Source organism: Amphiprion ocellaris, chromosome 23, assembly GCF_022539595.1.
Source record: "Amphiprion ocellaris isolate individual 3 ecotype Okinawa chromosome 23, ASM2253959v1, whole genome shotgun sequence".
In the NCBI taxonomy this organism is placed as follows: Eukaryota; Metazoa; Chordata; class Actinopteri; family Pomacentridae; genus Amphiprion; species Amphiprion ocellaris.
Window position 1 is genome coordinate 20632999 of NC_072788.1, and position 25434 is coordinate 20658432.

The window sequence follows — 25434 nt, forward strand, 5'->3', positions numbered from 1 at the left end:
TGTTGCTATGTGTATCTCTTCAACTCTGGATGCAGACAGGCTGGTTGTTTCAGCAGCTGGTTTCAGCGCTGTTGTTAACTGATCTTCTCATCTGTCTCAAAAATGTCAAAACTATTCTCTTGAATAAGGCTGAAGGGCCAAGACAAGCTCAGGACCAGAGTGAACAGCTCTAATTTAGCAGACATCAGAACAACAATAACAAAAAAACTCAGGGTCCTACTTAAAAGTCAGAGCTGGTGCAAAAAAAAAAAAACAAACTCTTTACGGTTGAAGACGGATTAGTAAATGAAGCCAACTATGCAACCCGACAGGACCACAGAACAGATCACTGTCTGTCAGTGGTGTGTGACCATACTCGGCTACAGTTCTAGCATCATTACATACGTGGGACAGCAAACTAGTCACGTGTCTAGTTTTAGCTTCCGAACTCTTTGCTGAGTCTGCATTTTTGAAATCACTTCATGTGTGTTTGTTTTCAAATGGCAGGACAGAGCTGCCCTCGAAGCAGCCAGTATTTCTGTAAGAAGCTATGAAAAATTCCACTATTGGCCTTAATAAGTAATTAGTCCACAGCATTTTGGAGAAGGTGTGATTGAGTAAGTATGCAACACTGCAATAACATGTCAGTGACCAGACTTTTTTTTCCTACTCTAAATAAAATTTGAAAAAAAGGAACCAAAAGCACCAGCAGGTTTGGTCTTTTCTTCACAGCATGTCTGTTGTTCTTTCAGCGGGCCACAAAGAAAACCCACTTCAGCTGTCGTGTGTGCATACTGTCAGTCAGTTTATTTGTATTTTTTATAAATCGGGAAGATATGATTTGTTATGTAACAGCCTATACAACGCAACATACAGAAAACAAACAAAAAAATACAAATTAAATTGTACAAAGCAGCACTGGGCTGTAAATAACCCATAGAATAGTACTTTTCACATTTTTCACTGGAAGTTTTCTCTTCTTTGCCGAACACCTTCGATCTCCTATCAGTCGGACGACAGCTGCTCTTAGAAGGTGACTGAGCTTCTTAAATTAGAATTTATTATCTGTAGGAGATTCAGCAAATTGGCAACAGGATGGAGACTGATGTAAAGCTGCTCACATACAATCAATCAAAGTGGATGTTTCGGATCAGACAAAAACCCTCGTATAAACATTTGACAAGTGTAAATCAATTATGTCCGTTGGAGTAAAAGAACTGCCGAGCCCTAATTAAAAAAACATTCACATGTAAACACCAGTAGGTCGTGTGATGCGGATGACTGAACACTGAGCTCGTAAGTCCTTGTCGACTGTGGCGGTCCTGCCGGGTAAACGGTGTCAGACGTGACCGGTGGATGGATCAGCGTGGAGGTGTAAACGATGACAGGAGTGAGACTGAGTTCATTTATCCACCTTTAAAACAACAGTTTGCTTTGGGGCCTTTTTAACCTTCGGAGTTTGACTGTTACCGCTATTTAAAGCTACAGTAAGCATCGATTCTTTACAGACTGCCGCCGCTTCTAAAGCTAAAAAACAGAGGTGTAAAAAGGGCTAATCACAGTTTCACAAGTATTTTTGCACTTTGTCTTGTGCCTTTGCACCATTTCTTTGTCAAAATTATAAGCTTTTTAGCCGTTGCCAGGCAACCAGCTCAGGACGTAACCGGTGAACCGTTGATGTCCAAAGTAACTAGATGAGTAAAAACCATGCTGATTTGTATTTCTGAGGTGCTGTCAGGTGTATTATTTCATTACTGTTGGATAGTACTTCTAGTAATTTCTCCACATATCCAGCCTTTATGCTAAGCTAGCCGCCTGCTGATCTGTTCAGGGCTGCGCCGCTCACATTTCCAGATGGTCTCCATAGAAACGGGAAGTAGCTGCACACCGTGGAGGTGCTTAACCTGACGTACACTTGCTATACCAATCACTTAACACTAGGTTTCATCCTTTTCACAGGTAAAAGTAAAAAATATTGTTTGAAAACACTTCATATAAGGCATGGGTGTTAACTCTCTGTGGCTTTTCCCAGATAGTTAAAAAAAAAAACTTTTCTTTGGGAACCATCTGGGAGGGAATTGAACGGGACTAGCTTGCTGCTAGCTGTAGCTTCATATTTAATATACAGAGGTAAAAGTGGAGAAATGATAATCATCTAACGCTTAGCAAATAAGCTGATAACTCCTTTAAATCTTTGCACTCAGCCAGAAACAGTAGGTCTGTATATCCCACACCCACCATGTCTAAATACAGAATATTTTTAAAACATATTTACTGATGTATCCCATAACTTGTAACACACACAAGTTGTAAGGCTGGAACATAATTAATCATTCATCATCTGGCACTATTTTAAGTTTGCAAAAGGTGCAGTTTGATCTTTCAGAAGTCAATTTTCTGACTCAAAGCTCCAGTTTTCTCCACATTACAACTTTTGAGTGTTTTCTATTTGATGAGGAGTCAGATATGATGCTGGGCCAGAGCAGAAAAGCAAACATGACTCATGAAAAAAAGCCAGACTGCTAATGTGGAGACATGAAGAGGACAGCAACATATAGTGGTACGTGTGTAAACATCTTTTTTTTACCTCCAGTTTTAAAATCCTTCTAAAGAAGTCACAATCACATGACACTCTTGGGTTCATTCTCAGATTCAAGTGTCTCTGTTTTTTCTTATATATATGTTTTTGTGAAAACACTGTCACTCTTGTTTTTTTTTTTACCCATGTTTCAGTCCTTTTTTTTTTCCTTTTTTTTGTTAACGTGCAGATTGGCAGGAAACAAGCTCCTCCCAAAATGAAACACTGACCAGAACAAAGGTGATAAGTGTTCAAATAAGTGCCGAAAAAGAAAATGTAGCTGTTTATGAGAGTGGAAGAAAACAAGTGATGAGGAAGAATGAGAACATAATTGTGGCAAAAAATACCCAAAACAACTTCAGCGAATGAACAAACATGTCGTGTCGATGAGAAGTTAGTTTAAAAATCGCCCACGAGTGTCCGAAACATAAAGTGCAGGCAGTGTCTGTTCTTGGAAACCGCCGTAGCCCCCTGGCCATTAAAAGAGTCCGAGAGCAAACAACCAAAAACTGACAAAAAAAATAAAAATCAAAAATGCTGAATTGTCAACAATCCACAGTAGGAACAGCTGGGTTCCAGAGGAGTCTCTCGCTCAAGGCAGGGGTTGGATTTGGTTGTCAGTTTATTAAAAGTACGAGGAGTGCCGCGTAAACGCTCCCCACTTCCCCCCGAATGCCTCCTTCGTTGCTCCGTTCATTCGACCCGAATGAGCAGTCCGTAAAGGAGCGTGCCGCCCTGCTCCTTAGTTATCCACTCAATCTCTGAGTTGCTGAAGCGAGGATCCAGGGCTTCACTTTGACCAAGTGTCTGAGGTCCAACCTTGTAGGATCCTGGACGTACGCACACCTGGAATCCCACCTGAGCCTGGTGGGAACGGTGAGAACGGGGGTCCTGAAATCTGCACAGAAAGCAAAAAAACGGTAAGTACATGCTCTCTCCCTCCTCGTTTCGTGTTGCCTCCATAGGCTATTCTAAAAACAACAAGAAGTTTTTACGAAACATGAAACAGGCAGATGAGATTGCACATAAAGTGATAGTGACTGACAGAACCGGGGTGGACTTACTGCACTTTGGGAGCAAAGATCTCCAATCCAGAGTAACGCATGGTGGGGGAGAGCCGCACTCTGGGAACCTCCCTGCCTGGAGCACTGTTTTCCTCGGGCTCGCTGTAGCCGTTGGGCCCCTCCGCCTTCACGGGCGACACGGAGAAGATTGACGACGTCCCTGCAACAACAACAACAACAGCATGTCAGTTCCACTTCCACACATTTAGCAGACGGTGTTGTCCTACAGATGTTTGCAGCCACAGAACCAGCCGAATTGCATTTTTCAGTAACAGTAATGAGTCTACAGAGAACAGCTGTGTGATAAATGTATGAGGATGCCCCGTAATAGACAAAACATCCCCATTAAAACACAGCATGTGTTTTTGAAAAAAAGAAGGAGCAGTTTTTCTACCAGGCAGGAGCTGGCTGTGGTCCAGTGTGCGTCGCAGAGCTCCTACACTGGTGCCGTGGTACGCAATGTGCCACTTCTTCAATGCATTAGACACCTCACAGTGGGACTTGATCCTGCACAAAGAGGATACATACGTTTATACAGTTTGGATGTCAGCAGAGATTTTTGTCCTCTAACTTAGTAATTCATTGTTGTTTTTCTTTGGGCCTTTTTGCCTTTGTTACATAGGACAGCGGAGAGAAACAGGAAGCGTGGGGAGAAGAGTGGTGGAATGACAAGCAGTTGAGCTGGATTCAAACCCATGACCCATGTCTGGGACTACAGCCCCTGTTTATGGGTCGCCTGCTCAACCAGCTGAGCTTCCTGGGCGCCCAACTTAATAATTCATTGCTCCATAATAGTTGCTATTAATAATTTTGGCAATGAAAATCATTAACTGATAAGGCAAAAGACAAGGCATGTCAGAAAATGTAGCGTATATTTGCTGTAGTACCTCTTACTAGTAAACTACTAGTAAATTCATCTGTTCTCTCAGACGATATCCCCTCAGTTAGAACTGTCTGTGGTAAAATTTTAGAGCTGGTCACCAGTTACAAGTACCTGGGATTAACTATTGATGAGGACCTTTCTCTAAAAGTCCATGTCAAAAACTTGACCTCTAAATTAAAGGTGAAGCTTGGTTTCTACTATAGAAACAACTCATGTTTCTGTTTCTGTGTTAGCTAATGGTGTTAAAAGGCTAATTGATGATTAGAAAACCCTTGTTGCAATTATGTTAGCACATGAATAAAAGTGTGAGTTTTCATGGAAAATAGGAAATTGCCTAAGTGACCCAAATCTTTTGAATGGTAGTGTACATTTTAAGAACGTTTTCTTAGGTAAGTAGTGACAGTACACTGAGATGCCTGCAGGTGGCACTGTGGTACCTCTTACACCTTTGTTTACACTCAACACTGTTCTGTCACGTATTGGCTGAAAGGCCGTCCTCTCACCTGAGGGCAAAGCGGCACCAGCCAAAGGGCAGGGCATAGTCGCGGGGTGGCTCTCCTCTTTTGTAATAAGCCTCGTCACCCCGAAGCTTGTGGCAGGACTCACAGTAGCACAGGTTGTACTTTGCGTCTTCATTGAAGTAACCATCTTAATAAACAAAGGTGAACAGGATGCATCCATTTAGATTTGAGATGACGTTGGTGGCTGAAAAGCTGAAAAGTAGCAGATAAGTAAAGACCTACCTGGTAATGTGAGCAGGTCCTTGAAGCGTGAGCACAGCGCCTGGTACTCACAGGTCTTGTTGGGGTTGACCTCTGGAGGGGGCGTCCAGCACACACTCTCTTTGATTCCTGCATTTCAAAACAGAGGCAAGATGAGGACTCTGAAGACATCAACACAGCTGCTCACATGAAAACACAAAATCAGTCCCCTTCTTACCATCAACCATGTCTGCCTTCTCCATGTCGCCCTGACAGCGGGTCTCACCGCTCTCTCCTCCCACAGCTGGCACGTTGTTTGTTACTATAGTAACCTGCCATTATGACACAACATTCATTAGTGCAATGTTCTCCATGTTTAAATAGTAGTGTTGTAACAGCTCTGTTTCCAAGTCTGAATGAGATCTAAATGGGTATGACAAAAAAAGCATTGGCTCAGGGTCCACTGATGAGCTTGATTCAGAGTTTTCAGCTGGATCTCAAGGCCTTTTGTGAAATGTAGAAGAAACTTAAACAACACAGCAAACCCATGGAAACCAGGCAAGGGCTAGAGAGAAGACCTTAAGAATTGTTTTTTAACCATAAAAGGTTTCTAGGGTATGCTTAGCACTGTGGGCAGACACAGCACAGAAGTTCTGATGGATTTAAAACTTCCCACTACGTTTGGGTACCGTTGATGGAAAGCATGAACAAATCAAATCATCTCCAAAGTCTAGTAGCGACTAGACCCACCACTTTTTTTAAGATCAATTACAAATGTGTGTGTAACAGAGAACGTCCTTGTACAGCATCAGAACAATCTTTGGTTATGAGCAATATTTGTTGTTCTGGTTGATATCCATCCATCCATTACCTATACACCGCTTAATCCTCACTAGGGTCGTGGGGGGGCTGGAGTCTATCCCAGCTAACTCAGGCGAAGGCAGGGGACACCCTAGACAGGTCGCCAGTCTGTCACAGGGCTACATACAAAGACAAACTAGCACTCTCACATTCACACCTACGGGCAATTTTAGAATAATCAATTAACCTCAGCATATTTTTGGACTGTGGGAGGAAGCCGGAGTACCCGGAGAAAACCCACGCATGCACAGGGAGAACATGTAAACTCCATGCAGAAAGATCCCAGGAAAGCCGGGACGTGAACCAGGGACCTTCTCGCTGCAAGGCAAAAGTGCTAACCACTACGCCACTGTGCAGCCCGTTCTGGTTGATATGTAGTAGACAATTCATATGGTCAGATATTTTCTGCACGTGGATGTCCACAAAGGTCTTGGCTGGATGACATAATTGACTACCCTTTTGGAACTGTAGAAAGTATAAACTCAAAAAGCACTCAGAGAGTGCAGTACTCCGCCAAGGCTGCTCATTTCCCCATAATGGCACTGTCAGAAATTCTGCATTTTTTATAGAAATGCAACATTTGTTTATTAGTTATTAATGATCAGAAATCACAGCAAACATAGAATGTGTCCATTTAATATAGATGTACCCACAAACAAAATGACCTTGCGCTGAGCACAGGTGTGTGTTATGCATGTGTACATTATATACGGATACCAAATCCATGACCTAAATATGTAGCGGGCGGCGGGACTTAGAAACACCCCCACAATTTAATCAATTGTTTCTTGTATTATTTCCAACAGATAAGTCCTGATAAGTCTGCAGTCATAGTTACAGTGACGCCGTGCTTTAAAAATAAAGCTGTTTTCTGTTACAACCCCACCTCTCTTTGGCTACATCCACTATACTACATTTATTTTTTAAAAAGAAAAACAATCTCTATTCACACGAGCAGTTTAGTGCCATTTCTGAAATAATCTCCATACATACTAGCACTCATGTATCACATGGCCATTCTTGTACACTAGAGGAAGAACAGCAATGATTAAGTAAGTAAGACCAGCTATTCCCTTTCCTGCATAGCAGCTGCTAGCTAAAAACCACATCTTCGTTTTCTTCCAGAATACAGTTACATAATAGGAGCGGGGAAAGGATGTAGTGACAGTGAGGCCCAATCTGAATCACTTCCAGGTGTCAGTTTCTGCCCGTCGACACTCAACACGAACCCATAGTTTTCCAACTAAAACGGGGTCAGCAAGTGTTTCTGAAAATCTCCAGTTTATTAGTCCTAAAACTCTGGAGTAGTGTGGATGCGAGGCGTAAAAGAAGCAGAAGTCAGGAATTTTAAAATGAAAGTGGATGTATGCTACTGTTCAAAAGTTTGGAGTCACCCAGACAATTTCATGTTTTCCATGAAAACTCACACTTTTATTCATGTGCTAACATAATTGCACAAGGGTTTTCTAATCACCAATTAGCCTTTCAACACCATTAGCTAACACAATGTAGCATTAGAACACAGGAGTGATGGTTGCTGGAAATGTTCCTCTGTACCTCTATGGAGATATTCCATTAAAAATCAGCTGTTTCCAGCTAGAATAGTCATTTAACACATTAACAATGTCTGTACTGGATTTCTGACTCATTTAATGTTATCTTCATTGAAAAAAATGTTTTCCTTTCAAAAATAAGGACATTTCTAAGTGACCCCAAACTTTTGAGCAGTAGTGTACACACTGCTTAAATTCAACTCATGACTCCTACACTGTATGTTTAGAGACACTGAAGATGTGACTGTGTGTGGTGGAGTTTATAAGTGTGTTTCTCTACCTGTTCACACTGGCCATAGAGGTCAATGAAGGGGTAGCAGGGCGAAGGGATGTCCTGTGCCGCCACGCCCTGATCCATGCCGTTGACATAGAGGTGGAGACAACTGTTGGCGTCCACCAGCAGACCCAACACTGTCCCCTCCGGACAAGTATCCAGGTTAGGGCCATAGTTCTCACATATCTGAAGAGGACAGAGAAAAAAGTGAAATTGTAGAGTCAAAAGAAAAGTGAAACAAGAGGTGGATGCTTGGAGATAGTGGGGAAAGAAGTAAAAAATTAAGTATTAAGGGAAGATCAATCGTCCAATGAGGCTTGTGTCAGTGAGAGAGAGACAGAAACCAGGTTGAGTGTGTACCTTTAGGGAGTTGTGGAAGACAGAGTCTCGCTGCAGCAGCCAGGCGGAGCGTTTCAGACAGCATGCCGTGGAAGGGAAGTTGAGTCGGTCGGGGGAGTGGCCTATCACCCCTAACGACAATGATGACGTCCATGACGGGTTCAGGCGGTCGATCTGAAACTGGAAGTCCCACACTATAAATGACATCTTATCGCATTTGATTTCTTATATTATAATAAAATGATTTGTACCAAGAATATTAAAAGGAAAACCAATTATCATACAACATTTTTAAAGGTCAGTTTGCATGAACATAAACAACTGGAACATAAAATGAGCCTGAAAGCGCTACCTGCACCACATAAAGACATGAAGCCGTACAGTAAAGTTACCTGAAACAGCTGCTGATGAGCCAGCGGCTGGGCGGTGACCAGCAGGCCCTGGTTGTAGCTTGACACTCTGGCTGCTGTCAGATTCTGGTTAGACAGCTGGATGTTTTTGCCATGGTTTTCCAGGAATGCCATTACAGTAGGCACCAGTGCACATGGCTCACTCTCAACCTAGAGGTAAGAAATGGTGGCATGAAGGGTTTCTTTTCAAAATTAAAACTGATGTAGTGATTGATGCTTGATAAAACAAATGTCTATAGGTGGAAGATTCAACAGCTTTTGGATATCGTGCTGCCCAGTGGAACCAGTATAAACTGCTTCCTACCTCTCTCACAGGGGTGCTGTCCTCCTCTCCTTCACTGCAGCTGTCTGAGGACAGCGAGGGCGCCTTGACACTCTCCATGTCCTCCATCAGCGAGGAACTGACGATGGACACTGCTGTAATACGTCCATACAGGTCCAAAACTGCGTAAACATTCTGCAACAAGCAAAAAGGAGGTGCTGAATGGCAGCGTAGAAGTGCAGATCTTTGTATCCTGTTGGTGTGTGAGAGTACGCACCTTGGCTACGGCGGTGGCAGCAGGTCCCATGTCTTCTCCATCAATGAAGATATGCATGGTGTCATCATTGCACCTCTTCACACCCACACGGTTCCCAACCTGCAGACATAAATTCCATCTTAATGTCTACTGTTTCATGTCATGTGTACAGTGTTCAGGAAGTAGAAAGGCAACACTTTCCCACCCACAATTTGCTCAAAAGTAAATATTTTTAAATCAGCTGCACAGTCGGTTTATTGTATAATTCATTCACTACAAAAAGCGACTGGTGACTGACAACTGAAGGCTTTTAATTTGTGTTTTGCTTAAAAATAAATTGCATTTCATTGCATATCATACAATAAATAGTCTTTTCCAGATAATATTGAAATCAATTATAATCTAATTCCAATTTATTTTCAATTGCAGTAGATATATAACAAGGAGAAGACAAATGGAGGGAAGTGACTAGGACACAGCTCCTAAATATCCATCCATCCATTATCTATACACCACTTAATCCTCATTAGGGTTGTGGGTGTTGGAGTCTATCCCAACTGACTGAGGGTGAAGACAGGGGACACCCTGGACAAGTGCTCCTAAATATTCTAAATATCAAATAGGGTTTGCATCATAACACAACGATTTGGTGCAGAGGTAATGTTAAGATCTGCTTTACCTTGAGATGAAGATAACAGGTAGATATTGGGAAATATTAATACATTTATGGCCCACATTGTGAGTATTACTGCTATGGCTCCTAGTGCATAGGGATTTTCAACAGAACACATTTTACTACATGATTCAACAACAACAAAAAAAATTTAATATCAAGTGAAGGCAATTTTACATCATAACATACTCAAAAAAGATAAAAGGCTGAGTATAGCTAAAAAAAACAATACAGTGACTGACAGTTTTGAGTTTCAACTTGTGACAAAGGTTAATACAGATTTCTCAAACCTACTCTGGGAAGCTAAGAAAATCTCAGGACTTAAGTCTCAAGTCAGCACTTTGAAGCAGCCAGAGAAGGCGGGTCAGTGATCACAGTGGCTTTTAGGGTCTTTAATTTGAACTTTAAATAGGTGTAACTGTGCAATCCATGACATTTCAAATTGATTATAAAGCTAAAATGTATTCAGAAAGAGCTGCAGTGATGTGGTTTTATTCTATTGTGAGGCTCGGTTCACAGCTCATAGAGCAGGGAGTGCGTCTCACCATCAGCCGGTCCAGTGAGCAACCGTAGTTCTGCCGCTGCAGCACTCCGTTGCGACGGACTTCAGAGCCGCAGAGCAGCCAGGTGACCTTGGTGCGGAGCTGTGGGAGGGAGGGGGAGAGACCTGACAGGGGGCAAGACGGCAACTCCGGAGGTGCCAGTGTTGTCAGACCGATGTGCAGCGAACCGCACCACTGCTCATCCACTTCATCAATCCTCACCTGCAGAGAGAAAAGAGAGAGAAATCAGGAAAAAGAAGAAAACAAGTAACATAACAAGGCTAACACAGCACGTTATTTCTAACTAAAGAAATTTTATTCCTACAATATGCAGATACTGCAGATGTAGATACTAGGAGAAACTAATGTGCACATTATTTCTAAGATTACAAAGTAGCATGTCCATTTCCAGAGCATTTTCTGGTGAACCGGTAGCTGTGAGCCGTTGCATACCTCAAACAGCTCATCTGCTCTGAGCTCCTTTGCACTGAACACGATGCCATGTGCATAACCACCGACTCTGACAGCCTGGCAACCCTCGCCGAGCAGCACCACGTTCTTACCATGTTTACTGTGGAGCCGATGGGCAACACCTGCTACTACAAACCCAGAGGAAAAAGATAAAGATGAAGTTCATAGTTTTGCCATTATTCCTTTTCTTGTCTGTTTTTACTTTTTTCATCTTTTTCTTTCATTTTGAAAGAACACATTTCTACATTTCGGCTGACAATCATTTCGGGAGTTTCTACATTTTCAAAACTTTATTGTCTGGAAACAAACTTTCCGTGCTGTAGAAGGTTTCCCAGGCCTGAATAAGGACCCTGATGGTTACCTGGTGAGTGGATGGGGAAGCTCTTCTCAGTGATGTTGCTGGTACAGAGACTGTTATCCAGTGGACCTGAGGAGCTGGTGATGGACACCTGAACACACTGACCGTACAGGTCGATAACCGCATACACCTCTGAAAGAGACAAAAGGAGATACTCATATCTGTTATTCTTCCATTCACATAGAAACTCTGACTGTAGTCAAGCACTTAGATTATGGACAGTTCTCTACCTGGTGGCAGACCAGAGCAGGCAACACCTTGGTCCAAGCCATTGATATAATAGTGGAGGTCGCCACTGGCTGAGCGCATCATGCCGATTCGCGAGCCTGTGGTCAGGGAGTCCAAATCACAACCATAGTTGTTGCGCATTGTGTTGCCATCTTGCATGATCGCTGTTCCACTGGCAAAAAAGGAAGAAGACGCTTTTAAGTTGAGGATTTAAACAATCTGTTATCCAAATGTTTCACACTGAAACAAAGGTCTTGGACAGTGACAAAGATCTTTCAGCAACTTAAACTAAATCTAGGTTGCACTACTGTATTATATTTAGTTTCAAAATAGATAACTGAATAAAGGGGAGCAGACATCTTTATATAGGAACAGTTGAATGAATAATTATAACAAGAAAAGCATTCAGAGAGCGCAGTGCTCCACCAAGGCTGCTCAGTCGTTGTATGATTTCCACGTAGGTCGATTTGTAGTAGGATCAAAATCATGTGATTGTCAGTGTTCACATGTTGTCATAGTTACAGTGCCACTGTGCCGCTATCTCACAATGATACAGAAATCTTTAACAAATCCATAGATCCAGACTATATGCCACCTCACTGCCAAATTCTAAACACTTGATCCTTGTGTCATTTCTGACCTTCCCTGAAAATTTCATCCAAATCCGTTTTTGAGTAATGTTGCAAACAGACAGACACACGGACAAACCAACACTGATCGTAACATAATTGCATCACGTTCCTTGGCGGAGTAATAAAATTTGTATTATGCAAATAAAAATCTAGATCCATGTTTTAATAGCTTCAACAGCAGAATTTCCATGGTGAGGCATCCTTTTCACATATAGCATTCCTACCTTAGCATCCAGGTGTCATAGTCAATATCAGTCATAGTGTTTGGAAACTCAAGCTCCTCTGGCCTGATGGCTGTCACTCCTAGACGCACAGGATGGAGAGGAGAGTAGTGAAATCAGGGGTGATAACACATGAAATACGTTTGCATGAAAAGTCTGAAATGCTGCTGTAGCGATGAATGTAAGCACACAACTTGAGACTGTGAGAAAACACATGAAGTTGAATTTAAGGGGAAATACAAGACATTCGTCTCACCTGCTTCTATTGAACCTGACCAGCGGTCCACCATCTTCTGAATAACAATTTCAAACAACTCTCCATCCCGAAGGCACCTACAGCAAAGTGTTCACAAGTTCACAGAAGAATATACAATACTTGTTTATATCCATTGCTTTTTTAACCATATTACTAATAAAAAAATTTGGATGTGGTTAGCTGAGTAAAAACACACTTTGTGTGAGGGCTGCACAACTAATTGAATATTGGTTACAACCACAATTTTGGCTTCCTACAATTAACTGGACATGATCAAAGGTGATGATGTTTAAAATGCATGCTCCACTAAAAGAAAGCTCACAGCCGACTAGCTAGCTTCTACCTTAGCCTGCATGTGAGGCACTTAGGGAACATGTGTAAACTGTAGTGTCTATCAATAAGCAGATGTTCAGCAAGTGAGGTGTTCGGGGTACAATTTCATTTCTATTTTACCTCCAGGAGATGAACTGAATTCAGGGAAAGAAGAATCTTAGGTCTTATTTGAACAAATGTAGCACAACATGGAAGTAAAAGGAGTGCTCTATTCAATTAAATGATTATCAACATAATCATGCAACACTACCCTGTATGTATCATAACTGCATATTTCACTGATCAAAAATGTTTCAAAGCACAGTCCGAATGACCAAAACCTTGAAATAAACTTCACTCTGCTGCGTTGTTGTCAATCTGGGCAACAAATGAGGTAAAAACAGTGCAGCATTGATGGCCGACATGATGTGGAAGCTTGCTGTAAATCTGACCTACTCATCACAAAACCCTGCACATTTGTTAAAAATGAGCTACTGATTTTGATGCATGAAAACACACAGTATAATTGTGTGAAATGTTTCTCTTCCGTTGTGTTGGCTGTCTTGGATAGACTGTACTAGCGATGTCATCCTTGACAGAAAAGAGCAAACGTAGTGTGAAGAGAGCTTCCAACCACAATTAGTGTATCAATTATTGTGTTTTATGAATGTTAGTACCACTTGTTTCACCTGTTGGAAATGACAATAGCGTCGTTGAACTCGCTGCGGCAGTTCTGGCGCAGGGCCGTGCGCCCACCGTTGGTGATGACAGCATTGGTGCCGTGCAGCTGGTGAAAACGCAGGTCAGTGGTTGTGGTGGCGCCCCCTACTGAGCAGGGGCTCCCAGGAGAAATGGCTGTTGGGCCCTCTGTGCTGTCCTCTGGAAGAGGGGGGAGGTCCACTGAGAAACGGAAATGCACAAGAGGGAAAGGGATTAGCGTGTTTAGTTATATTATCATCCTCACTGCTGCCGTGTTTGTCCCGCCTCTCTCACCCATGTCATCCATGATGGTCGCCTGAGCCGCCTGGCCGTAGAGGTCAACCACGGCGTAGACACTCGGGGGGACATTCCAGGCTGCCGGGCCCTGCGCCACACCGTTCACAAAGAAATGGAGGCTGCCATCTTCTTTCCGAACTACACCGACTGTGTCACCTGCCTGCAGGCAAGAGTGAAAAGGATGAATAAAAAAATACTACAAACCAGACAGAGAGAGCTAAGCGATAAAAAGCAAATACCACTTACTTTGAGTCGGTCCAGGTTGTGTCCATACTCATCCAGTATTGTTGTGCCATTGTGCATCACACCATTCCCCGTCATCATCCACGTCCCTGCAACAAACATCCCCCACTCTTGATTAGGAATCCTAGCAAAGAAAATTATCGAACTTACAAATCAGTTTTATTTTATTTTACCTGAGCGCAAGTTTGTCATGGTGGAGGGCAGCTGCAGGTAGGCGGGGTTGTGCGTTGTGACACCAATTTCTATGGAACCTGCCCACTTGTCCACCATCTTGTCTATGCGAACCTGGAACACCTCGTTGGAACGTAGTGGCCGGCTGCTCAGGACCACGCCATGGTTGAAGTCATCTGTCGCACTGTAAAAACAGCATTAGGAACTTATGAGCACATCACAGTTTTGTGTTTAAAATACTGCAATTAGAAGATTTCTACACATCACAAACATTTTTTCCACATCTACATTGCTTATTTAGGGCACATAGATCATAGGAACAAGCAAATTTTATCTGTACCATACCTTTTGAGACCTTTTCTAGAAGTTTTAAATTATTCAACACTAAAAATATCTGGATGTGGCAATATATTTCGTAAGTTTAAAGCATAAACAGGAAAACCTCTGTTTAAACTCCTTAAGTTTGAATTATAAGTCAAGACTGCTTGTAAACTAGTTAAGGACAAAGATCACATTTAATATCCAGCAGAGAGGAGTCAGACTCACTGTGGCCGCAACGCCGTCCTGCCATCACTGATGATCGCAGCCTTCTGGCCACAGTTGGGGTGGAAGAGCAGACGGTCAGGCCCCTCTGTGTCTGGAGTGAGAGAGAGGGCTGGCCGAGGTCGGCCAACATCAGGGGATAGAGCCCTCATGATGGCGTTGTTGCGTCTGAGGCGGTCACTGTGGTTGTGGTTGTGGACTATGGTGACTTTGACGGCCATGCCGTAGAGGTCGACCACGCCATAGACCACGCCAGGGGTCTGGGCTGCTGCAACACCTGAGAATACCACAAAGCAGTTAGGAGTGGATGCTGAGGTACTTCAATCACATTTGCTCTATGCCCATCTCAGTATTTCTTTTCCAACTTGTGCTTTTATGAGCTGATTTTAAGTGTAAAAGGTAGTACATCTTCAGTTCTAACTTAAAGAACAACTTGCAGGTTGTGATTTTCAATAACTTTAAAGCTAATATTTCATATTCCAGGGAATTAATCATTTCAACTTTTATGGGACATAAGGCAGAAGGTTGTGATTTAGTGAGTTTTTTCTTTGGTGAGTTATTGTGTTTGTGCAGGTTCCACAAACTGTCTAGACATCTAACTTTTTCGATCAACTTTTCCTAAAAATGCAGCTAGCTTTGCTGCCTGGGTCAGTTTTGTGCAGTTAACTGCTGCATCTGCAAGGGAAAATCGTCAAGTGTGGTGCTCATTTCAGACAGGAGGATTATATATAATGATGTTCTCAATGGGATGTGGGCTGCAGAGTGGTGGTTAGCGCTTTCACCATGCAGCAATAAGATCCCCTAGTTCGCGTCCCCACCTTCTCGGGATCTTTCTACATGGAGTTCGCATGTTCTCCCTGTGCATGTGTGGGTGTTCTCCGGCTTCCTCCCACAGTCCAAAAACATGCTGAGGTTAATTGGTGATTCTAAATTGTCCGTAGGTGTGAATGTGATTGTTTGTCCCCTGCCTTCACCCTAAGTCAGCTGGGATAGACTCCAGCCCCCCGCGCCGCTAATGAGGATTAAGCAGTGTATATATAATAGATGGATGGATAACTGGTAACTGGGGCGGTTCATTTACAGTGGCCTCTCATCCACCATCAGAAGCAGCTTCTGGTAATGGCGCCAGCGAGAATAACGGTCACAAATTTTTTAGGAGTGTAGCAAGTTGCTATGACAATAAGTAAGCTAATAGTAAATAATTGAAACATCATGTGATCACAGCAAAACACTAAAATGGTATACTGATGACCCAAAAACAAAAAATGTTCATTTTTCACTTGGTCCAATCCATCTATGTGCATCCACTATAATGTAGATCGAGGCACTGTGCTGATTGGTTCCTCTATCACTCAGTCACAATCGCCATATTGCCACTGCAGCAGTACACTCACAGCCAAAAACTGGGCTTCTGTTTCCCTCATGAAGGGTCTTGATGTGTCTCACCTTGATCGATGCCATTGATGTAGAAATGGAGTGCTCCACTGGCTTTGCGCATCAACCCTATGTGATCTCCCTCCTTAAAGTGGATGAGCATAGATAACGGAGAACGAAAGGACAGATTTACTGACACAATTCAAGACAAAGTGAAATGTTGTATGTGTGGGTGTGAGTCTTCACGTGTTACCACAAACCTGAAGTTCATCAAGGCTGAATTCACAGTACTCCCTGCGGGTTCCTTTCCCGTTAGTTAATATCCCACAGCCACTCATCATGATTGTACCTAATGAAATAGTCCAAAATAATGAAATTTCACAATGAGTACAATGAGAATCTTCACAGAATCATCGCAGATCTCTGCGTTATTAGGTGTGCATTACCTGAGCGCAGATTAGTCATAGTTGCAGGATAATCCAAATTGTTAGGGTTGTGTGTGGTCACACCGATTTCTATTGAGCCTGACCATTTGTCAACAAGCTTATCAATCCGGATCTGATAACACAGAAGAAACAGATTTGATGTCTTCTGATACTGACAAGCATTTAATTATTCCCTTACGAACTATCATCCCAGCATTGAGTTGTGTGATTGTGAATACCTCAAACATCTCGTTGTGTCGGAGCGGGCGGTTGGTCATCACTACACCGTTGTTAAACTCATCCAGCGGTCTCCTTCGCTCCGCCGTCTTGTTGTTGTTGCTCAGCTTGATCAGCGTGCCACACTTCTCATGGAACAGCAGTGCGTCATTGGTGGTCATCCCACCTGTCAAAGCTCCTGGCAGCGCCCCTCCGTTACCAGCAGGGCCGTTATTAGCATTTCCACCATCTCCACCACCGTTACCTCCTCCGCCTCCTGTTGTCCCAGATCCACTGTCACTGTTAACTGCGCCTCCTCCGCTGCTGCTCCCCCTCTCATTTCTGGAGGAGGAGTCAGGTAATGCATTGCCCCCTCCGCCGCTGCCTCCTCCAGCTCCTCCTCCACCCCCACCTCCACCATCACTCCCTCCGCCCTCATCTTCAGAACGATAAAATGAAACTATTGCGTTGTTGAACACGTCAAAAAGCTGGTGTTCTGTCAAAACTGAAGAGAGACAGGAAGATAACAGCTGTAAGTGTTGGTCATGTGGCAAAGTGTGTGGTCTGAAGATGATTTCCTTACCAGTGTCAGGCTCCAGGTTGTTGGGGAACTTGTCTGGTCTGCTGTGACTGCAGCTAAGCTCAGGCACTGACAGACGGAAGATAAAAGGGGATATATGAAAACAATCCAACATATACAGTGAAAAAGGAACCACATGGATAAAAAGGCTCCCTACCTTCATCTCCGTTCATCATTCCATTCATTGCTGCCACATTCATCAGTGCCGCAATTCCCACATCCTCACGACCCCCGCACACTACCACTTCTTCCTCCTCGTCCTCCTCATCTTCCTCCTCCTCGTCCCGCTCTATTGTCTCTCGCTCTCTCTCTGCGGAGGGCGGTGGCGGCTCACAACTCACCACTGTTACTTGAGTGCATTTGCCATACAAATCCACAACTGCCCACAGCTTGGGCGGCAAACCGCTGGCAGCCGCACCACAGTCCTGCCCGTTAACCCAGAGGTGGAGCTCTCCATGGGAGCTGCGCTGAATGCCTACACGGTCGCCCTCAGCTAGCTGGTCGAGGTCGCGGCCATACTCCTCCAGGACAGAGCGGCCATCACGGAGCACCGAGCAGCCCGATACAATCCAGGAGCCGCCCTTAAGGCCTGTGGCGCTGCTGGGGAAGTCCAGCGCTGCGGGGTCCAGTGCTGTCACGCCAATTTCAATGGAGCCACTCCACGAGTTCACCTGAAGGGAAACAGGAAAGGTTTATGGCTACACCTATTTACTGAAGCATTTATTTATTTATCATTTATTGAGAAAAAAATATTTTTTCTCTGTAATATTAAAAAACAGTGGCTCAACATGGTCCTTCACAAGTTAGCAGAGCATGAAGCTGTGTCCGGCAACAACAATGTATCTAGAGAGAAAAAGTAGTAACAAAACAGCTGTCAGCAGCAGTTACTCTCATCATAAAAACACTCAGTGTGGAAGCAAAGCTGTGTTGTGCTAAAAACTGCAAGTCGATATCTATGGAAAACAAAGGGTGTCTTGTTGTATGATCCATCTTGTTATTTTTAGTCATTCTGTCAGTGAAGAACGTAGCTCAGGGAGCACTCCTTTGAAAACAAAGCAGGACAGTGTGAACACACAGCAAAATGTACAAATAATATTGCAGCTATTGCAGCAGCAGACAGCATGTTTAGCAGTGTGCAGGAATCAAAATAAACTTGAAGTTCCCTTTGAAAAATTAGCTTCTTTTCAGTGCCACTCCTTAAAGAATAAAGCACTAGTGCTGTGCCAAATACTACTGTAAAAAACACATCTAAAATAGGATGATTCATGCAGAAAGGCAGTTGTGTACACATCCTGTTCTATATATAGATTAAGCACAAGGTAAGATTCAGCGTATTACATTCTGCTGACATCACAATCAACTGATTAAACTGTGGGTTAGTCTGTTATTTCAGATAGTGGTGTTGCTATACCATCTCACATTTTGTTCAGAGTTTGCTTATTTGTTGTTTGGGAACCAAAACTAAGTTCTGTGCATTTCATTTATTTGCAGAAATGAAATTCTCAAATTCTCATTTCAATGCACTACTGGAACCCAACAGATATCATTAGATGGAGGCCACTTGAGCGATGCAGTTTGTGTGTATGACAGTAAATGGTGGCTGGAATTCACCACCGACAAGGATGTAAAGGAGCAAGATGGGAGGGTAAAGTTTATACACCCCTGTGGGTCAGCTGTGTCGTTTAACAGGCCTATATTTGATGATATCTGTTTGGTACCAACAGTACATGTTCTCTCATCTGTCCCAGCTCCAACTACGTAATAAATGTAAATCCATTTAGGAATGATGACTCTTTAACATTGTTTTTTGTAGATTTTAGTACAGCATTAATATCCAGTTTCACTTGTGTTGTTATAGCACTTGCTATGATGTGTTTTAATAATCATGAGGAATATCATTATGCGTGTTGAATTATCATAATTTTTTCTGCTCAGTGTTCATTTCAATTATATGTATATGAACATTCAGTAAGCCAACATAAACCTCATATGTTCTTTCATTTCAACTTGAAGACAACGTGGCAGCAACTTGTAACTTTGTCCATCTCTGTGACTATAAACTGACCCCTATGCAAACCTGTTTTTGTGGTCCTGCAAATGGTTTAAGATAACCATTTCAGATTGTCTAAATAGCAAAAAAGTGAAACTTGGCTTGCCAAAGTTGTCACAAATCAAATTCTATTTATATTAGAGGTGTCAAAAGTTGCCGAAATGTCAACCTAAGACTGTATTTTTAGTAGTACAAATGGATACATTTTCAAAATTTCCCCATGATGTTTTACAAAACATAGTTTTGGGACCCAATTAACAAATTAGTAAACTGTAAACGAAATCTGAGATAGCGGTGGATAGGTGTGGCCTATGTGGTGTGATGATGATTTTACCTTCCACTAAAAATTCAAGAGACAGTGTTTCCTCCGTCATCCTACTGTTTTATCACAAAACCCCTTGTATCTGTGCATGACATTGAACTCATCACCTAACAAGCAGCCTAAGATATCCATTTCCTCCCAGAAACACAAAGTTCACCATAAGCTGACATAATGCAATACTTTACTGATCTCCAGGGGTAAATTCTATTTTTTCACTTTTGTTTAGCATCCCTGATGTAAATGAGAGACTGCAGTGTCAGCTACAGAGTCAGTGAAGCCGGTGGAGATTCAGAGCCACGTTTAAAGACACTTTAATACAGCAGATGCTTGCAGCAGGGCCATGAACCCGTGTCATCCCAATGAGGAGTGATCTCTCGGCTCGCTGCACTCCACCTACTGCTCAAGCAGAAAGACATCCAGCAAGAAACAATGTTGTTTGTTCCTTAGGATGAAGGAATTAGACAAGCTTTAAGGTCAGACTCCTTTTCAGGACTCCAGTTTAAGTTAGTAGAAATCCATGCTCATAAAATGACCTTGACCATTACACTGAAGAAAACTTTCTCTGGGATCAGTATTATTTTTGCAATACTGTCTCTGCCTCACCTTCTTCCTGTTGTGCTAGTGACAGGTGCTAAGTAAGGTAGTGTGCTACGACAGCCTGGGTATCTGGGTTAACAGATTTAGCAGTAGCTCAGCCTGACCGGGACGCTGTACGGAGCAGACAGACATCTCCTTCCCTCACTCGCCGACTTATGTAACAGCACCCTGTGGGCGTCTGCCTCTCAGTCTCTCTCTCTGTCCACCAACAGCTAGAGCATACAACGATACATGCCAGCAGGGATCACAGGGCAGCTTTTAAAATAATGAAAAATTAATTGCATAATAAATTGGAAAGCCATGAGAAGCACTGCTAAGACTACACAAAGCAGGGGAAACTTGACAAAAGAAGTCAAATGGAACACCTGAGCTTCTGACCAGGGTTTTTCCTGGCTCAGAATGGAACTTTGAGGGGTGACTACACTGGCAATAAGCATGATCAGTCCATATACAGTAACGCCATTGAGTTTGTGCTGTCAGAAATCTATGCATTTTACAGTAATTTGTGATCATTTGATAAACTAAAATGTATTTTATGCTTGAGTAAAGTAATCCCTAATTAATGAAACTGATTAAAAATTATACTAGTATTTTATTTCTCAATTCTTATCATTTTGCTCTGGTGGTGATTAAAACCTTTTTAAGAGGTGCCAAAAAAATCCATAACTAGGTTTGTCCTTCAACAGCGAGCTGTATTTTGAAATATACTGGCATTTAACAGCCTGATCTTACTATTATTTAAAATGTCAAAATGATTTTAAGAAATAAAGGGGCATACTTGACTAATTTAGACTGAAAAAGCATTCATTTTCTTTTTTTAATAATACTAGTTAGGCTTTATAAACACTTACTTAATTTATTTGCATTTATTGTTCTCTTCTAGCAACATATTCCTTGATCATTAGGAATGTTACAATATCAAATTTGCCTAAAAGATTTCACAATAACAATATCATTGAAATATTTTTTTGAAAAAAACATTCAAGCTGTCAGTCGTTTATTGGGTGTTTTGGTTCTTTTTTTGACAAATGAATTGCATGCAAAAAGAGTGTAGGGAGATCCATAGACTGTCTGTAACCATGTATATTGTTCCTGTGTTGACGTGTCAACCAGACAGTCATTGATGCTGGATTATTTACATAACACATATTATCATAAGCGCATTATTACCATGATATCAATATTTCATTTTTAAATATCATGGTAATTATCAATGCCAGTGTACACATCCCTAGTTCATATAGTGCCAGAGTGCACAGAAATGTCTTAAAATAGCTTATCTCTCCAACTAACTGTTCAAAACCTACATATATTCAGTATACTATCAGATAAGACAGGGGTGTCAAACCTGCGGGCCAAAAGCGGCCCTCCAGAGGGTCCAATCCGCCCCTCAAAGTGTAGAAATTTCAGAGAAGACATTAACTTCAAATTGTAAATTTGTAAAACTTTTCATTTGAAATAATTTCTAGACCATGACAAGTTGTTTTGATCATAAAGTAAAATACTAGATTGCACACTGTTCTTTAGTCATTTTGTGTCTCATTTTTGTAATATTTTGTCTTGTTTTTGTTGCTTTTTGTCTAACTTTTGTTGTTTGTCTCATGTTTTTGTCGTTTTGTGTTTCCTTTCTGTCTCACTTCTGTTTTTTGTCTTAATTTTGTCATTTTGTGTTTTGCTTTATTCATTGTTTTGTTTATTGTTTGTCTACTTTTTTGTTGTTTTGTTGTCTCATTTTTGATATTTGTCCATTTTTTGTTACTGTAACTTTTTGGTCAAAATTTTTGTCTCTTTTTTTTGTTTTGTGTTGTTTGTCTCTCATTTTTTGTCATATTGCATCTCATTTTTGTGATATTTTGTCTTGTTTTTGTTTTTTGTCTTTCTTTTGACTGACTTATGTCATATTGATCATAAAGTAAAATACTGTATCGTTCAGTTCCAGATACCAGTGACTAAATGTTGTGTTCCTTTGCAGATCCTCTGTGATCTGCAAGTGTGCAAATGTGTAAATGATAAACTGAGGCATAATATTGCTGAAATTGAACTTATTTTTCTTAAGAAATGTCAGGTTGTTCATGAAGCTTTATACAAAGATAATTCCTTAAATGTGAACATTTTCAAAATGTACTTTTTTGCACTTAAACAAAGGTAACATTTGGAGTTGTGGTTATTTATAGGATATTATGCTGTGATTTTACTGGTCTGGCCCACTTGAGATCAAATTGAGCTGAATGTGGCCCCTGAACTAGAATGAGATTGACATGATGTAAGACAATATAGCAACATTAGTCCAAAATGCACTAATTGTTTCCATGTTACCAATAAATAATGTGCAAAAAGCATCTCCATTTTAAATAAACATTTTCTACCAATATGCAAAACATAACAAAGCTGATCTTTCTGCTGCATCAACCAGAGTCTCATCTTTCTAGATTTAAATGGACACCCTAAACTACTCACAGTGCCCTACTCATGGTGAACCTTATGCCTGGCTTTTGTCTTCTGGTCATTTTCCAACTTCCGCTGTAGCTTAGTGGACATCAGTAGCCAGGATTTGCAGCCATGCCAGTGGGTGCTCTCCTCCGTGATGGAAGAGTATTGATTTTCAGACAGGCAATGCGTGTCATGACAAGCTGTTTATGAGAGCCCTTATCAGGCTGAGAGCGCCATAACGGATGTATTATCATTTACATCCAGCAGGTGCTTTTAAGCCAGATGTTTAGCTTTACTGGAACATGTGCAGCTCAGCTTCTTCCTCAGAGACTTTCTGCAAAACCGCTCAATGCATCTTGGCCGGACACAGTGTCATCTAAAGTGTGAGCGTGGCCCAGTTGGCATCGGCACCAGCTCGAGAGTTGCCATGATGTCAACAAGCCCAGTTGGGTGGCACACTACAGAAGCTGAAGCCATTACAATGGACAAGCTTTGGTGTGCTGATAACAGCTGAAATGCTGTGCACATGCACTGATGCGATATCGACAGGACTGAGCTGCCAGAAGCCATTTAATTTCTGTAATATGCTTTTTCATAATGCTTAGCAATAAAATCCAGCGAACAATCAAGCTGCTAATTACATTAGTGCTGATGTATTTGCATCTTCTGGTCATGTGGGAAGTTTTACATTTTTCAGGGGAATATCTGCTTGACATTTTTCACTGTGATATATTCTTACTGTTCTAACAGAAAAAGTGGCATTAGGAACTACCTGAAGGAAGGCACAACTGAAAACTGGTTCAAAACACATCAATGGATTTAAATAGTAAAACAGAGACTTTCAATGGATCACAGCCGTCATAACTTGATTTAGACAAATCAAACAGGCTGTCGTGAAAGTGCTACGAAATGTCCAATAGGTGAAATGAAAGCAAACTCCCATGCAATGAAACGGATAGTAGGTTTACAGACAGTAAGTGATGGCAATAAATGGAGCGATCACACTCTTGTATTACACTAGCAGGACTGTCTGGACAGTGCAGGCAGGCTCTGAAAACACTGTTCAACCAAGATGTCTGTGAATGTTTACGAAGGCTGACAATGAGATGCAGCTCAGTTCTTTAGCATTCAAACTTTTCATACTATTAATGACAGTGGTAACAGTGAGCAGTAACGACTCATTTGTGTTCAAACACAGCCTGAGTCACTCCGATGGTCCGGTGTGGTGTGAGCACTGCAGTATTATTAGCCACCAGCAGACACTGACATACAGCCAGACAGTTACCGAACACTGCTTCAAAACAAAACCATATTGGACTGAAATGAGCTTTATTGGGCTCCTGTCACATACAAAAAAACAAGTCCATGCCCTTGTCAACACACGACAAAGTCCCAGTAGCACCTTGCAGACAGGCTAGCCCCGGCCAGCCTGCCCCTTTGCTGCTAGCGGCTCATTAGCATGGCTAACTGACGGTACCAAGGCAACACAGGCGGGTTATGGTTGGCTAAGTGATCCGTTTACCACATCTACCCGCAGCAAGGTTAATTAAGCCCCTGCACTCCCTGCTAAGGCTTTCACACTGTATTTAACAGAGGCCCGAAAAATCGCGAAGGCTGCGGTTTGCTGTCAAGCCGTGTGAGCCGCCCTGGGTAGCAACAGCCCCTCACTGCGGACAGACTCAGACCCCCGGCTCGTCCCTCCAGCTCCCGCAGTCCCGCTGCTCTCACAGCCGCTCGGGAGAAGCAACAGCAAAACGGGCCTGCTGTTGTTTACCTTCTTGTCAATGCGGACGGTGAAGACATCCCGGTCCCTGAGCGGCTCCTTGCTGAGCACCAGTCCGTGGTTGAACTCCTGGACTGGCTGGTTGCGCCTGGCGGTTCGGTTCGAGTTGGACAGGCCGATCAGCTTTCCGCTCCGCGGATGCAGCTCCGCCGCCATCTTCAGTGGGCGGCCAGCGTTCCCGACAGTTGGGCTTTGCGACAGTAACGTTACGGCAGCCGTTAGATTTCAGTCCGCGTTCAATACGCTTATTGACCGAAGAGAGGGATCGCATAATACAAGCAGGGTTGTAGCCGCTCCTCGACTATGACCTCTGAAAATTTAGAAAACATTTGAAGCTTGCTTTTAAAGTATGTAACTGTTTAGAATCTAATAATTATAAAACCTTCAGTAAAAAAGCAGCTGGACTTCTGGTCCAGTTACTTTTTTATTTAACCTGAAACACACAATCTGGACGACTGAGAATCTACACAGACTTTTAATCTGAACAGAAAATCCACTTTTAGTGTTTAAACTACGTAAAACTGAAGCATTCTTATATTTACAACCTTATTTCTGACCTAAAGCTGTGTTTAGTTGTCATTTCTGGCTCTAATCAAATGCATGTTGCACGCAGCCCTAAAACTTTGTTTCTTGACACACTGGCGCTTTATCCTTATTTAATATACACTGATATCATATATATGTGTGTATTTGTTTCCCATTGCATATGATAAGTCGTTTCTGCATTAAAAATAAATATATTGTATTCGTGTCTCCAGTCTGTCGCATATTTCAATACATTTTTAAAAATACACGTGAACATGAAGATATGTAAAACTGACACAAATATGAAAAACTCAGAGAAGCTTTTA

General features: G+C 42.2%; 1 protein-coding gene across 2 annotated transcripts; it reads right to left on the minus strand.

The window, feature by feature from the left end:
- Positions 1-760: 760 nt before the first annotated feature.
- On the minus strand, positions 761-25301 carry neurl4 (neuralized E3 ubiquitin protein ligase 4). Of its 2 annotated transcripts, none has more exons than XM_035954235.2 (29): positions 24575-25301; positions 17559-18072; positions 17405-17470; positions 16845-17326; positions 16627-16738; positions 16441-16529; positions 16253-16325; positions 14810-15083; positions 14266-14447; positions 14096-14181; positions 13847-14009; positions 13543-13753; positions 12542-12618; positions 12289-12367; positions 11435-11604; positions 11208-11336; positions 10829-10971; positions 10379-10597; positions 9182-9280; positions 8947-9099; positions 8625-8792; positions 8254-8412; positions 7900-8079; positions 5444-5537; positions 5248-5355; positions 5008-5152; positions 4016-4128; positions 3622-3781; positions 761-3455 (listed from the first exon to the last, which is right to left on the minus strand). In XM_035954235.2, the coding sequence occupies exons 1-29, from the start codon at positions 24737-24739 to the stop codon at positions 3251-3253; spliced, it is 4818 nt and encodes a 1605-aa protein (XP_035810128.2). In that variant the 5' UTR covers positions 24740-25301; the 3' UTR covers positions 761-3250. The 2 variants fall into 2 exon arrangements, with proteins under 2 accessions (XP_035810128.2, XP_023139090.2); XM_023283322.3 differs by having other exon boundaries at positions 10829-10974.
- Positions 25302-25434: the final 133 nt, after the last annotated feature.

Bases quoted from the DNA above. Each gene is read 5' to 3' on its own strand.
- neurl4 (XM_023283322.3), bottom strand. From the start codon at position 24,739: ATGGCGGCGGAGCTGCATCCGCGGAGCGGAAAGCTGATCGGCCTGTCC. The intron at 12,368-12,541 runs GTGAGACGAATG...CTGTGCGTCTAG, and splicing joins GTCAGGTTCAATAGAAGCAG to GAGTGACAGCCATCAGGCCA. The intron at 10,598-10,828 runs GTATGCAACGGC...TTCTCTCTGCAG, and splicing joins GAGCAGATGAGCTGTTTGAG to GTGAGGATTGATGAAGTGGA.